This window comes from Mixophyes fleayi, chromosome 8, assembly GCF_038048845.1.
Source record: "Mixophyes fleayi isolate aMixFle1 chromosome 8, aMixFle1.hap1, whole genome shotgun sequence".
NCBI classification, from domain to species: Eukaryota; Metazoa; Chordata; class Amphibia; order Anura; family Limnodynastidae; genus Mixophyes; species Mixophyes fleayi.
Genome location: NC_134409.1, coordinates 105449119 through 105465114, shown reverse-complemented (window position 1 = coordinate 105465114; position 15996 = coordinate 105449119). Strand labels below are relative to the sequence as shown.

Below are 15996 nucleotides of genomic sequence, written 5' to 3'. Positions count from 1 at the left end.
GTCTTCTGGGTCCTCTCTGCACCACTCCTCACTGAATGTCAGGCGTGACATGATGACATCACGCCCGGCATTCAGTGCAAACGAAGCAGAGAGGAAGGAGGAGGGACGCTGGCGCTGCGATCATGTGAGTATTTTTGTTGTTGTTGTTGTTTTAGTATCCTGCTCCCCCCACCAATGAACGGGGCAGAGCCACCACCATGCCCGGGCCCGGGTAATTAGTACTCGCCCCCGGCAGTCCTGCTTGCAGTGAGTGCAAAACTTCCATTCCCTTACCCGTTTATATGCTTTTACTTAGAAATGTTCACTGACCTCCATGTTTTGGTTTTTGTTTTGGATCTGGATTAAGTTCGTGTTTTGGTTTTGGTTTTGGCAAAACCGCTCTCGTGTGGTTTGGTTTTGGTTTTGGATCTGTATTTTTTAGAAAAATAGCTAAAATATGCTACTATCACATAATTTTGCTCTTTTTTTGTCCCTACATTATTATTAACCTCAATAACACTAATTTCCAGTCATTTCCAGTCATTTTTGACCACCTCACAGGTCACAATATTATTTTCATCTGCTTTTGGACAAAGACTGCAGCGACTTGGCTGGATGCTAAGCGATAGAACAACGACACAAAAATACGACGGTTCATAGCTGTTAGGAACTTACCTTGTTCCCCTTCCGCTGCGCTGTCAGCGGGAGCTGACAGCGGTGTCCATCTCTTCAGCGCGTCTTCTGTTAGCGCTGCCGCACTTCCGGGTTCTCTCTGCTGCTGATCATGTGACTCCTGGGCGGGGAATTCAAACTCCTATATCTCCCCTGCTCTGACACGCTGCCTGTGTCAGAGCAATGTGTTTCCTGTTCCTGGCTACAGTTCCTGTGTCCTGACTCCTGTGAACCTGCTCCCTGTTTACCCCTCTATTCCTCCTACTCCTGTGTACCTACCTGGCTGTGACCTGACTATTCTTTGGCTTATCCCTGGCACTACGCAACTGGACTATCTTCTGTGTACCGACTCGGCTGTGTTACCAACTATTCTCTGGATCTCCCTCTGGCACCGCATACCTGATACCTTCTGTGTACCGACTCGGCTGTGTTACCAACTATTCTCTGGATCTCCCTCTGGCACCGTATACCTGATACCTTCTGTGTACCGACCCGGCTGTGTTACCAACTATTCTCTGGATCTCCCTCTGGCACCGTATACCTGATACCTTCTGTGTACCGACCCGGCTGTGTTACCAACTATTCTCTGGATCTTGCCACGCACCCATTGCCTCCGTGCATCTACCGGTTACTGTTCCAGACCTACTACGCCTGGAATTAACGGTTAGTGCCTGTACTTGCACCGCATTGTCTATTTTCTTGTCTGCCTGCCATCACTTAGAACTTTCTCCCTTACGTCAGTAGGCTAATCTGGGGGCCGCGACTTGCGGTTCTTCGGCAGCTAAGCCCACACTACCTTGCGGTGGTTCTTGGTGAAGACCGGAAGGCCGTTAGACTCCGCGTCCTAGGTAAGCCTGTGCTAATACTGACTAAGGCATCAAAATCGTAACAATAGCACATCAAGGAAACATTGCCACACAGCAGTGGCAGAAAAGAAAAGTGGTGCAAGATGGAATTGTCCTTGGGCCCTCCAATCCACCCTTATGTAAGATATTGAAAAGGACATGTACATTTTAACAAAGCAAGCAGTCCAGCGACAAGGCGTGCCACATATGTGGCTGCAGTGCTTGGTTTGTTTGGGCCCCTACAAAACAAGCTACCAATAGCTTAGCTGCCTTAAGCCCAACAGTGCTGTCAATGAACTCTACATTATTAAACTATGCCCGATCGTGCTGCATCTTTAATCTCCTTCTCTCTGGATACCTCCCTCTCATCCCTGAAGAACTGCCAAACTTATATAGACGCAGGAATGGAAATTACAACTGGAGTGGCATTACAACTGCTTCAGATAGACTGTGACACGGAACATGTGGGCAGCATGGAGTCCGTCATCTTGGAATACGCTGCATTGAACAGAGATTTAAACCAATATATAGATGCACTTGATGAGACCAAATTAAAACGTGACCCACCGGATGAAATGCCGGATTTAAGAGAGCTTGTACATGAGAGATACACTGCGCGTCAGAAGAATAATACAGAAGAGACCCTGAGGCAGGATGATAAATATGTACAGTTTAAAGAACAACTAAGAGACCTGAGAAAAGAAATGGGTGTGTCACCGGGCCCTGCAGACAAAGATTTGGAAGATGAAGACGAGGAGATCGTCGTCACCCAAAGCACTCCTATAACACAGTTGGAGATGGTGAACCCAGTGAAAAACAAAGTAGGTGGTCACACGTACCAGAGAGAAGCAATTGAAAGGATGATTGAAAACAAATTTCAGCACTTATAGCACATGTAGGTAATATTGGCACGCAGTGGTAGCTGAAAGAAAAAGTGGTGCAAGATGGAATTGTCCTTGGGAACCTCCCACCCACCCTTATAATGTATCTCTAAAAGGACATGCACACTTTAACTAACCAAGCACTTCAGTGACAAAAAGTGCCACTTTTGTGGCTGAAGTGCTTGGTTTGTTTGGGCCCCCCACAAAACAAGGGCTTAAGGCAGCTAAGGTAACAATGCTGACAATGAACTCTACAGTGGCAAGATGTTGTTGTCATCATCTTCAGCCTCATCCTCACCCTCATCAGTGTGTACATCATCCCAATACAATATTAATTCAACCCCGCAGTAAACCACCATTACAGAGGTCTCTGTAACATAAATTTCAAAAACAAGAATGTAAAAAAAAAGCTTTACCTTTTTAAAGAAAAAAACACATCTTTAATAAAGGTAAAACTTTACTGTAGGAAAACATAAAATTGCCAACATGTCATTTTACCCAAATATTAATAAGCATTCAAGCATCAGCTAACTTCCTTCTCTCAGATAGAACCTGCAATCTACATTGTCATCATCCTCATCCTCATCAGTGTGTACATCATCATCACACAATGCTAATTCATACCTGTTGGAATCATCCATTACAGATGTCTCTGTACTTTGATTTAAATGCCAGTAAAGGCTTTCCTCATGGACTATGTAGTTAATTTTACGACAGAGCTGTCACGATTTTTGGGCAATTCTATTAGACAAGGCCAAATGTCAAAATGTCAAAATGTTCTGCTGAATCATCTGCATCATCCTTGGGTCTCTTAGAAAAGCTTAGTTTTTTCCTAGCAGCAGTAGCCTGAGAAACTGAAGGTGTTAGGTACCACTTGAGCTGTCAACTTGCTCACTAGGAGCTCATTGCATCTCTTGTCATCTTGGATAGTGGGAATTAAAGAGAAGACATAGCTCTTAAACCTAGGATCAAGCATAGTTGCCAAAATGTAGTGATACGATTTCCAGAAGTTGATAACTCTTCGATCCTGGAGAAGCGATTAAAGTATTTCATCTTAAAGTCCGACATACTTAGCATAATTACTTTGTTTCATCTCCTTCTTCAATTTTTCAAGGTGCTTTTCCAAAATTCTAATTAAGGGAATCACTTTGCTCAAGCTATCAGTGTTCACAGGTGACTACTTCAAATTGTTTCAGCACCAATGGCCTTCTTCTTGTCATGTGCAAGAACTGCTTCCACTGGTGCAGGATTTACACAAACAACATCATCCTCATCAAAATCTTCATTAGTGCCATCGTCATCTACACAAATATCCCCCTCATCCTGTTGCAAATACAAAGTGGTATCCTACATTTGTGTATCACCAGTTACACTAAGAGGCATATCGCTGACAACCTGTTTGAAAAACTAAGGGATGTCATTGCAACATGGCTTATCCCGCTTGGACTCTCCTGAGGATATATCATTTGTGATAATGCCACCAATATTGTGAGAGCATTACAGCGGGGAGAAGTCCATCACATTCCCTGTTTAACTCACACCATCAACTTGGTGGTACCAAGCTTTTTGAAAAATGACAGTGACATGCAGGAGATGCTCTCTGTGTAAAGAAATAATTTGGGTCATTTTTGGCATTCTGCAACAGCATGTAGGAGATTGCAGCTCCTGCAAGAAGAATCAAATTTGAGGGGAATGTACTTTAGTCCAGTGCAGTGGAGAATACTTTCTGTTTTGTTCAAGGTGCTGAAAGCACTCTAAGTAGTCACCTGTGAAGTGCGTTCAGACACTGTTAGCTTGATTCCCCTAATTAGACTTTTGGAAAAGCAGCTAGAGAAATTGAAGGAGGAGATGAAACTAAGCAATTCCGTTAACTATGTAGGACTTGTAGATCAAGTACTTTATTTGCTTCGCCAGGATCCGAGAGTTATCAACATCTTGAAATCAGATCACTACATTTTGGCAACTGTGCATGATCCTCGGTTTAACAGCTATTTCTTCTCTTTCTTTCCAGCTGACCCAGATCTCAAGAGATACAATGAGCTCCTAGTCAGCAAGCTGACAGCTCAAGTGGTACATGACACGACGACTCATCCTCCCTCAGTTTCTTTGGCAACTGTTGCTAGGAAAAAAACGAAGCTTTCCTAAGACACCCGGTGGTGATGCAGATGAGTCAGCACAACATTTTGACATTTGGTTTGGTGCAAAAGAATTGCCCAAAAATCGTGACAGCTCTGTCATAAAATGTACTATAAATTCCACGGGGAAGGCCATTACCGGCAATTACGTCAAAGTACAGATACTTCTGTAATGGTGGATTCCAGCAGGAGTGAATTAGTATTGTGTGAGGGTGATGTACACACTGATGAGGGTGAGGAGGATGACAGTGTAGATTGCAGGTGCTGGAATCTAGCTGAGAGAATGGAGCTAGCTAATGCTGATATGCTTGTGAATATTTTGGGTAGAATGGCATGTTGGCAATTTTATGTTTTTCTACTGTAAACCTTCACCTTTATTAGAGAGGTGTCTTTTTCTTTAAAACGGTACAAGCTTTTTTTTTACTTTTTTTTCCCCTGACTTAAAACCACTATGCATTGAACATAGGCTTTAGTACATAACATAGCGAAATTAGTATCATCATGACTGAGACTGGAGAGTGACAAGAACAATGTGACTGAAGACTGGAGAGTGACAAGAACAATGTGACTGGAGAGTGACATGGTTACTGCCACCCCTCCTGTTTCTGTATGAGCTATGGCACAGTAGAATGTCACTGGAAACTTTTAAAAACACTGCCAGCCCTATTATTTGAATTTTTGATTCAGCACTAAACACTGGCACCTCTCCTGTTTCTGTGTGAGCTATAATAACACAGTACAATGTGACTTTGAAGAATACTGACAGTCCTATTATTTCTATTTCAGCAATGACATTTAACAATGGAGCAATGGCACGTAGACTGTAGACTGGCATCAGCACTGGGACCTCTCTTGTTTCTGTGTGAGCTATAACTGCCACCACTTCTCTTTCTGCTATAGATATGACGCTGCTCAACTGCACTAGAAACTGCCAAGAACCGTGCCACCCCTTCTGTGTCTCTGTGAATTGGCGCTGGATCTCCCTGGAGGGCAGTACTTAAAGAAACCAAAACTGGCGAGATCCGACGACACAGCGATGACGTTTTGCTTCGTTTTCACTTCTGTGGGCGCGCAAAACTACTGAGCCAGCTTGACTCGGTACTCGGATCTGTGAAGTTCGGGTTGGCTCAGTTCTCAGAGAACCGAGCCCAATCATCTCTACTTTTATTACGTTTAAAATGCTAGTAAAAGTATAATTTTTTACACTAGTAGGTAAGGGGCCTCAAGGTGCTCACATAATGGGGGAACAGGAACATTGTTCAGCATAGCCACATACACAGGATTCCAAATTGCATCACATTTGGTCATTTGTTATTTGAGCCAAGCAGACGGGTTGGGTAAGTTTCTCCTTCATTGCCATCTGTAAGTGCAGGTCAAAGACAACCACATTTTTTACCATGCCCTGACAAAGTCTACACATATGAAACGGGTAGGACCAAGAGTGCAGTTATCTAGTTCTCAAACTATACCAACTAACCAAGATCCACATTTCCTGGATCAAGAGGAGTGAACTACTTTCAACATTATATACAGATAACCTGTTATTTAAATATATTTTTTATGTGTTTTAATCTGTTTCTTGAACATTAAAATTATTCTTTTAAACATACCACACTCGCAATGCTCCACATTCTGAATTGTTGTTACCCTTGAGGTTTTATGTATTATCCTTTATATGCATCATTAATGTAGCACTGAGGCACCTAAAGCTTTAAATAAATAACTAATAGGTCTGTATGTAGATCTTTAGCTTGCAAATGCATCATTGAAGTAGTGGGTACATTCTATTTAACATACTTCGCCATATGGGCACTTCCATGTTCAGTTCGCTATGCTCTTACTAGAGTTAAAAGATACTAGTAAAAGTTTCATTTTTGATGATATCCTTAAGGTGCTCACAGGACTGTTGCACAGTATATTGCATTTGGCAATATGTTGTTTGGGCCAAGTAGCCAGGTAAGGCTCAGCTTCATTGTGGCCTGTAACCATAGTTCAAAGATGGCCGAACACAGGCCACTGCCGGTCATCTCCCAACCACATTGTCCAGTAATGTTCCTGTTATTTACATCATTTTCTACCATTGTGGCCATTTTGTGGCCATGCAAACTGCTATATTGGAACATTTGCCCCTATTTCAACATCTTTGGCCAGCTTTACACCACATGTTGGGTATAAGACTCTTACTCTCTGTGAGAAATCTCTATCTTCTGATCCCTATTTGGGAGCAGGAGGGATTATTACTGAACTTGTTAAATTGAAAATTCACAGCTCTGTATTTAATTAATGCGCCAAAATGTGATCTGCTACAGGTGCTTGAAGTCCGGTGAAACCAAGTGCGGCTGCTATTTCTGCTCTAATGCATAAATATTTTCCATTATTTCTTGTTTTGCCAAAACTTAGACTCATTCTGACGTTTATAATTTATCAAGCGCAGTGGTGCCCTACTTACTGTGTACAAAGAAAATATTTTAGAGTGAATGGTGGAGTGTTGGAAGTATAGATAATACATCAAAGTCACCCTGATGACACACACAAATGGTAATTTACATAGATTTAATATTTTGCTCCTTCTGACGGGAGCATTGGGACATCATCATCATCATCATCATCATCATCAACATTTATTTATATATCTTGCTGAATGTCAGGTAGTCACAATTATATGTCTGGGATGATACTCAAACACCAACACAGAATTTTGTTTTCAGGAAAGATATATTTTAGACCTTGCAAAATGACATGGGGCATATTTATTAAATGACAAAAGCCCTCAAGTTTTAATTGGTGCTTGAAGCTAATCATCAAAGGGGTTACTGCCCGAGAAAACCTTCTAAGCACCAACCATAACCCTGCTGGCAGTAAGATTGCCCAGGTTTTGCCGTGAAGGTTTCCCCATGCTATTAGCTGGACAAGCATATGTATAAGGTATTGCGGTGGTACCTGTACCTGTCCTGTTATCTCTATCTTTAGATGTATAAAGCATTTTTTCAATTCATTCAAATAATTATTTTCTAAACTTTTTAACTAAACTGAAGTAACATTACATTATATAGAGACCCAGCACTGTCTGATCCTGTCCTGATAATCTGCAGTCAGGATGTGACATTAAATTATATAGAGACCCAGCACTGTGTGATCCTGTCCTGATAATCTGCAGTCAGGAGGTGACATTTAATTATATAGAGACCCAGCACTGTGTGATCCTGTGCTGATAATCTGCAGTCAGGAGGTGACATTACATTATATAGAGACCCAGTACTGTGTAATCCTGTCCTGATAATCTGCAGTCAGGAGGTGACATTACATTATATAGAGACCCAGCACTGTCTGATGCTGTCCTGATAATCTGCAGTCAGGAGGTGATATTACATTATATAATGACCCAGCACTGTCTGATCCTGTCCTGATAATCTGTAGTCAGGAGGTGACATTACATTATATAGAGACCCAGTACTGTGTAATCCTGTCCTGATAATCTGCAGTCAGGAGGTGACATTACATTATATAGAGACCCAGCACTGTCTGATGCTGTCCTGATAATCTGCAGTCAGGAGGTGATATTACATTATATAATGACCCAGCACTGTCTGATCCTGTCCTGATAATCTGCAGTCAGGAGGTGACATTACATTATATAGAGACCCAGCACTGGTCCTGTCCTGATAATCTGCAGTCAGGAGGTGACATTACATTATATAGAGACCCAGAACTGTGTGATCCTGTCCTAATAATCTGCAGTCAGGAGGTGACATTACATTATATAGAGACCCAGCACTGGTCCTGTGCTGATAATCTGCAGTTAGGGCACTCACTGTTCATTAGATAGAAAGGCAACACTGGTTTATTATGTCTTTCGAGATCACAATATAATAGGACTAGAAATCTTTAATATGGATACAAAACAACAACAGGTTTCAAAAACATCCTACCAAAAACAAAAGAACACAGGAACATGAAGTACAGTTCAGAAAGAGACACATACAGTGTGCAGCTATCAACACATGAGAACTGGCCTCTGCCAGTACAGTGGAGACAAAATGTCAGTAGACAGAATGAGTTGATGTACAGAGAGCTTTGTATCATGCATAGATGATAGGAAGCTTTCTACCAAGCTAACTCAGCCTCCTTCTCTCTGTGCCTACAAACAGCTTTTTTACATTTATACTGCTGTACAAGCGAACATCTGTGCTGGTTTTCTGCTCTCTTATTTAAGGCAGATCCAAGTGGTGCCCGCCAAAGCAGCCATTAAATTGCTGTTGTTTGTTTTAAGTTTATGGCAATTAGGGAATGATAGTTTCTCTCATGCAGCAAATAATAGCCTCATATATCAATACGAAGGGAATGTAGTTTCTGTGACCTATATTTATGTTCTGCTCGGCTGTGTCAGGTGTAGCTACGTAGTTTTTTATATTCATCAGGGAACATTTTCCACTATAAACACAACAAGAAGAGAGAAAATCTATCAAACACCATATTTTAGTAGCATTTATTAATGGCCCAAAAAGGACCCCTTGAAGGTGGGATATGGGTTGATTTTGTGCTGGTTGCTGTCTACTGTAATTTTCATCAACCTTTTCATTTCTCTTTCTTTCTCTCTTTATCTTTCAATCCACTGGCTTTGATTACTGCTATATATCCCTCTAATCTCCCTCCCTGCCTCTCCCTCCTCTGTAGTGTGAGGATCATTTACATATTTATCACCTACTTCCACTTGCCTAAGTCTCTTCTCACTCTCTCGTTATCTCTTCTTTGTTTTTTAATCTAAAATCTGTTCCCTTACTTTTATCCCCTTCTTTCACACTCTGCCTTTCTTCTTTTCGCTGGATATCCATCTCTTTTCTGCCCCCAAGCCTTTCTTCCCCTTTCTCCCTCCCATTTCCTCCACTGCTGACGTTCCTTGTCTCTCGTTTCTTTCAGATTCTGGTGGCAGCTGGAGACGGACAGACACAGAGAGACGGATTCATCTCGTGAAATCTACATCCCAGGGCACAGAGGCGGCTGGCACAGGCACATACACAATCTCTGTCTTCTGTTCCCAGTCACTCTTTCTGTCCATTCTAAGTTACCACGATTGAAGAACATGTGAAAATACAAATGAGTAACTGTTGATTACTAACGAGGAGCAAGCTATTTGATCACATACTATTATTTATAAAAGACTTGTCCTCATATCCTGTCCTGTAGAACATGATGTACATAATTTTGTGTAGGACTGTGGTACACAGACTTTGCTAAGTTTGCTCACAAATCTGCAGAGTTGAAAATAACCTCTTCCTCTGTCCCTTCATCTTTGTGGACTGCATCATGTCATGCTGGTGGTTCTTTGTGACAACAGTCTTCTTCTTCTGGCACCTCCCACCAGGTGCACAGAGTGATTGCTGGCTCATTGAGGGGGACAAGGGTTATGTCTGGTTGGCCATCTGTAGTCAGAATCAACCTCCTTATGAGACCATTCCTCAGCATATCAACAGTACAGTCCATGATCTCAGGCTTAATGAGAACAAGTTAAAAATAATTGCTTATGCCTCCTTATCTCGATTTGGAAACCTGACAGATTTGAACCTCACCAAGAATGAGATTTCCTACATTGAAGACGGGGCCTTCCTGGGACAATCCAACTTACAGATTCTTCAACTTGGTTATAATAAGTTGACCAATTTGTCAGAGGGAATGCTTAGGGGTATGCCCAGGCTACAGTTCCTCTTTGTTCAGCACAACCTGATAGAAGTGGTGACCCCAGGTGCCTTCTCTGAGTGCCTGAGCCTTATAAGCATTGACTTATCCTCAAACCGACTCACAAGGCTAGATAGTTCTACCTTCCTTGGTCTTCAAGCACTCATGGCATGTGAACTGGCAGGGAATCCTTTTCATTGTGGCTGTGAGCTCTATGGCTTTCTTGACTGGCTAGTCATGTTTAACAATTTCACTCGCAATTATGATCGTTTGCAGTGTGAAAGCCCCCGAGAGTTTGCTGGATATCCGCTCCTCAGTCCCAGACCCCACCACAGCCGAAATGCTATAACTGTTCTTCAAGCTCGATGCAAGAATGGAGGCTACCTATCTCTACCACGTGAAAGGCCAACTCCACTTATACCGGACTCTTTGCATGATCCAGAAGAAAATTCTGGCTACAGCCCCGGAGACCTCCTTTCATCTGAGCCAACTGCCCCCTCTACCACTGACTCTTCTGTTATGCCCACTATTGAAATCCATCATGTAACTGGAAGTTCAGCCACTTTGATTGTCACTATCCCATATCCTTATAAAAAGATGTATATTCTGGTACAATATAATAACAGTTTTGTATATGATGTAACAACGTTGAAGCATAAGAAGGAATACATAACCTTGGATAAGTTAAAGGCTCATGTCAACTACACTTTCTGTGTGGCTTCCATTCGTAACTCAAAGCGCTTCAACCATACTTGCCTCTTTGTATTCACCCGTTCCAAGGATAAAGAAGAATTTTCCCCCAACACTTCCACAACCACTCACTATATCATTACTATATTAGGTTGTCTTTTTGGCATGGTTATCATACTGGGAGTGGTTTACTACTGCCTCAGAAAGAAGAGGATGCAAGAGGAAAAGAAAAAATCTCTCAATGTAAAAAAGACCATCCTAGAAATGCGGTATGGTTCAGATGTTGACCCTTGCTTAGGAGCTCATTCATCACAGAAGATGTCAGACCATCCCATTCCTATCTCCCGAATTTCTTCACTGCCAACATCAGTTGCTGGGTTGGGGAGTGGAGGAGAGAAAGGTATGTCTTCGAAGCCAATGAACTCTCAGATGGGAACACCCAAAGGTCCAAAGGGCACAAACTACATGGAAGTACGTAGTGGAGATGGACTAGAAAGAGGTCAAAGAGGAATTTCAGGAGATGAAGATGAGGAAGACTTTCGGGAACTGGACAATGGCGAGGGGTCAGCAGCTGAAATATCCACAATTGCCAAGGAGGTGGACAAGGTGAACCAAATTATCAATAACTGCATTGATGCCCTGAAACTTGATACTGCTTCTTTTTTAGGAGGGGGGGACCCAGAGCTGGGCTACGATTGCCAGTCAATTCCAGCCAGCTCATCAGGCCACTTGGAAAGGCTGAGCTTCCTTTCTCCTCTGTATAAGGAGGGTGTTCACCCTCTACAGCGCCAACTGAGTGCAGATGCTGCCACAGTTGCGAAGAAACGCTGCAGCATTTCATCGACAGGCTCTATTAAGAGTGCCAGAGTGTTTAGCTTGGATGTACCTGATCAGCCTCTGAAGTGTGACTCCAAGTATATTGAGAAGAGCAGTCCGCTTAACAGCCCTATGGACCGACTTCCTCTAGTGTCCTCTTCTGGGGTCCACCATTTAGATGTCAAGCCTTCCTATCACTGTAGTGAGCATCGTCACTCTTTCCCTGCTCTGTATTATGAGGAAAGCGCTGATACCCTAAGCCAGAGGGTCAGTTTTCTGAAACCACTTTCCCGCTCCAAGAGAGACTCCAGCTACTCCCAATTGTCACCCAGACACCATTTCTCGGGATACTCCTCCAGTCCAGAGTACTCCACTGAAAATACCCACAAGATCTGGGAGCGCTTCCGTCCTTATAAAAAACACACCCGGGAAGAGGTCTACATAGCTGCCGGACATGCCTTGCGTAAAAAAGTCCAGTTTGCCAAAGGGGAGGACTTGCACGATATCTTGGATTACTGGAAGGGAGTGTCTGCTCAACAGAAACTCTAAATGACACCTAAGAGGGTGCTAAAGGCCGGCCAGGGCTGTGGACATGTTCTGCAGAGAATTGTGGTACTTAAGCACTGCAATTTGCAATTAAAGTTTACATTGGAGGTGGGGATGTACCCTCCTAAAGGGAGGGGAGAAAATTAGATATGTGAGTAATGCACAGGGAATTTTTCTGGCACAGACCTCCTCCCCTTTTTAACACTTCCTCCTGGTCTCCAAACTTTATATTGGTGACTTTCTTTCTGTTTATACATTTCGGTTTCTGAGTATTTTTTTATTCTCATAATTTTGTTAAAAAACAAACAAATTGGTATGTATTGCCCCAAATGTTGCAAGCTGAATTCATGGACTAACAGGGATGAGAATGCCTATTTGTCTATTTAGTTGAAATAATATTCTTTTATTCCAATTTTTCAGTACTTGTATAAATTGATGGCAATGAGTTATGACACTGAGTAGGCATTAGAGCAGTAATCTGACGATATGGTGAATTTTATTCCAAGAGCTCTGGAGAAAAGTCTGCCCTGCTTACACTAATGATATAGTGACCTTAAATGGAATTTGTCATCATAAGATAAAAATAGCTACTGCAAAGTAACTTTAAATACAGTGCGATGCAGAGGTATATCGACATTACAAGTCAGCATAATAATTTGCGTTAAAGTAGACCTCCACCCCTTTCATATAAAACCTCAGTGGTATGTTTAAAACCTCAAATAAAATAATTATTAAATAGTAAAGGTCTACTTTAGCACATACAAATAGATTAATTGTGTGCTCACCAATATGTAATACATACCATACTTTGTTAGCCAATGGAAAAGCATCAAATGTCCTTGAACCAACTTCTTTCTTTAAGGACAGTTGTTAATAGTAACTTCTGACATGAACTTTGGTATAGTCTTAAAACTTAGATGATACCAAATCCTTGGCAGCACCACAACATTAACTATTGGTATTAACAATATTATAACTTTGTAGCTAAATATTACTGTTAGGAAACCTATTGACATAGCAAGTAAGGCACGTTTTAGCCTTTAAAACATTTAGCTCAGACAATACTCCTTATCTATTACACCTGTATGCTTCTAGCTTTGCACAGTGCACTCTGGGATGGCTACCTGTAAATTAAATGTATAGTTCTGATATTGATCCTATGAAATACATGAATTAGCTTTGTCAGATGTCAATCAAGAGAGGTAATAAGTATCGAAACATACAATTGTGTGTTCATTTAATCAGCAATGCCCTATAATTCCTTATTTGTAGAACATAGCACATTAAGATGCAAGGCTTTTTAGCCCTGGCAGGATAAAGCAGGTCTTGAGAAAATACTGTACTAAAAGGCATCACTAGATAAAATGTTGTATATTACGTTTTCTGGTTCCTGCAGTTCCGTTCAATGCATATGGTTTCACGCAGACGTATTAATGTCGGAGGCGTCCTCACAGGCCCATTCTCCATAATATATTTCAAAGCAAATTTCTGCTGCTATAAAAGTGATACAGAAGCCACATTTTCTACAATCTGTCCCTGTTAACCTAAATTCAGTTACCTTTGGTGTTCAATGCATAACCTCAGCTTGCAACATCTGTTTCTGTAGTTAATAAGTGCATGGGTTTAACTCTGTCACTTTTACATTGCCCTGTATTTTCTTGACTTACTAGGAGCTAACTGCCGTAATGGCATTTTTTTAGGTTATATTTTTTATTTTAAAGTGTACCCATTGCCTACACACAATGGAGGCAGTCATTTTGTGAGCCAAACAATGCCCCAGTGATGCTACTAATTCCTAGAGAACCGATATGTTTCATTGTCATCATTATTGGTCCAGTCCACAAAATGGCTCCCTCCACTGCGGCTAGACTACAGGTACATTTGAAGGTATCTTTTCTGCTGTGGTTTCAGAGACATACTCTGTTTTGGCTTCTTGCTTCTGTTTGGATTTTTGGGTGGAATTGGGGGTGCGGGAGGGTTTGGGAGAAAGGGATGGAGGGGGTGTGTACACAAGATTTTTGGCAAATGATTTACAAGAGAGGAGACGGGAACTGTATTTTTTTTGCATGCGTTAGTGTAAAAAATAAAAAGAACAAAAAACACAAAAGATGAAGAACATAAAATAAAAGCACTCGGCACAGTTCACTTTTAAAAGAAATCCGGCAGTGATATATGGTGATATCCTGCCTGCTGAGAATCAGCTGGTATCTGATGGGACAGACAAGGGTACGTAGATATTATTTAGTGTATTTCATATTCTCCTTCTATATACCTCATTGTGCCTCCCAATACAATCTATTTATTGCATTTGTCTAACAAAAACGGTAATGGCTTAGCTGCAATGTCACGGTGGAACATGGCACAAAACATACAAGTAATTGTACACTAACATGGATTAATACTATTTCTTGAAACACAATCCATATAGCCACATACTAAAACCATACTCATTCTCACCCTGATCAATAGAACCAATAGTTTTAAGTCTTCCTTTTGCTTTATAGCAGTCTCTGATATATTCTCTTTTTATTAATCCTTGCTTTGACATACACAAACCGTACATGTTTTATGCCACTCAATATACATATGCTATTAGTTTGAAATATACTTGGTACCTTTTATAGAAAACACAAAGTATATAAAAAGTCTACACATCCCTTTTGAAATTGCAGGTGTTTGTGATGTAAAGCATGAAGACTAGATAAATCTTATCAGTCCTTTAAACACTTTTAATGTGACCTTGCAACCAACAAAATTCAAGTGAAAAGAAAAAATGCAATTTTTAAGAAAAAGAAAATAAAATAAAATTAAAACCCTTAAACACCTTGGCTGCATAAGTGTGCACACCTCTAAACTTTTTGAATAAGTCTCTATCAACTTTGCAATTCTATTTCACTCGTCCCTGAAAATAAGTTCAAGGTCCATCAAGTTGCCATTTCCCGTACACAGTCTTCTTTAGGTCATTCCCCAGGTTTTCAGTGGGATTGAGGTCTGGGCTCTGACTGGGCCATTCCAAGTCTTTCAACGTCCATTTCTGAAGCCATTCCTTGGTTGACTTGTATGTGTACTTTGGGTAGTTATCATGTTGGAAGGTGAAATTCCTTTTCATTTACAAGTTTTTAACAGAGGCCAGCTTTGTTCATGCCAAAATATCTCAATATTTTGTGCTACATATTATGCCCCATCCTGAGTAGAGTCAATGCCCTAGCTGTAGAGCCATTGTCCCAATACATGATGCTGCCACCACCATACTTCACAGTAGGTATGGTGTTCTTTGGTTGATGAGCTATGTTATCTATGCGCCAAACATATGTTTTAGAATTAAGGCCAAAACATTCAACCTTGTTCTCATCAGACCTAGAGACATTTTCCCACATGGTTCAGGGCAGGTGAATTCATTTTTTTTGCAAAATTTAGCTGGGCTTTGATATTCTTCTTTGTGAGAAATTGCTTCTGTAATACTAACCTACCCCATAGTCCAATCATATACAGAATACATGATATTGCTGTGACATGCTGGATGTTCCTGCCTGAAATTCCTGCAGTTTCTTTAATATTGCTGTAGGCCTCTTGGTACCTCCATGATGAGTTTTCTCCTTGCCCTGTCATTAACTTTGGAAGAATTTCCTGATCTTGACAATGTCCCTGTTGTGGCACATGTTGCGGATCATGACTATCCCAATAGGATGCAACCAAGAAAACCACAAGGAACTCCTACAGGCTGCAGCTACAGCTGATCTTTATTTGGGGTTTATAACA

At 41.3% G+C, this 15996-nt stretch overlaps 1 protein-coding gene across 1 annotated transcript in view; it reads left to right on the top strand.

Moving 5' to 3' along the window:
* The window catches only part of ELFN2 (extracellular leucine rich repeat and fibronectin type III domain containing 2), a 71341-nt gene extending 57139 nt beyond the window's left edge, over positions 1-14202 (top strand). The window contains exon 2 of the mRNA XM_075183067.1: positions 9430-14202. Within this exon, the coding sequence (XP_075039168.1) occupies positions 9817-12240 (2424 nt within the window). The 5' untranslated portion in view covers positions 9430-9816 and the 3' untranslated portion in view covers positions 12241-14202. The remainder of the gene's footprint in view (positions 1-9429) is intronic.
* Positions 14203-15996: the final 1794 nt, after the last annotated feature.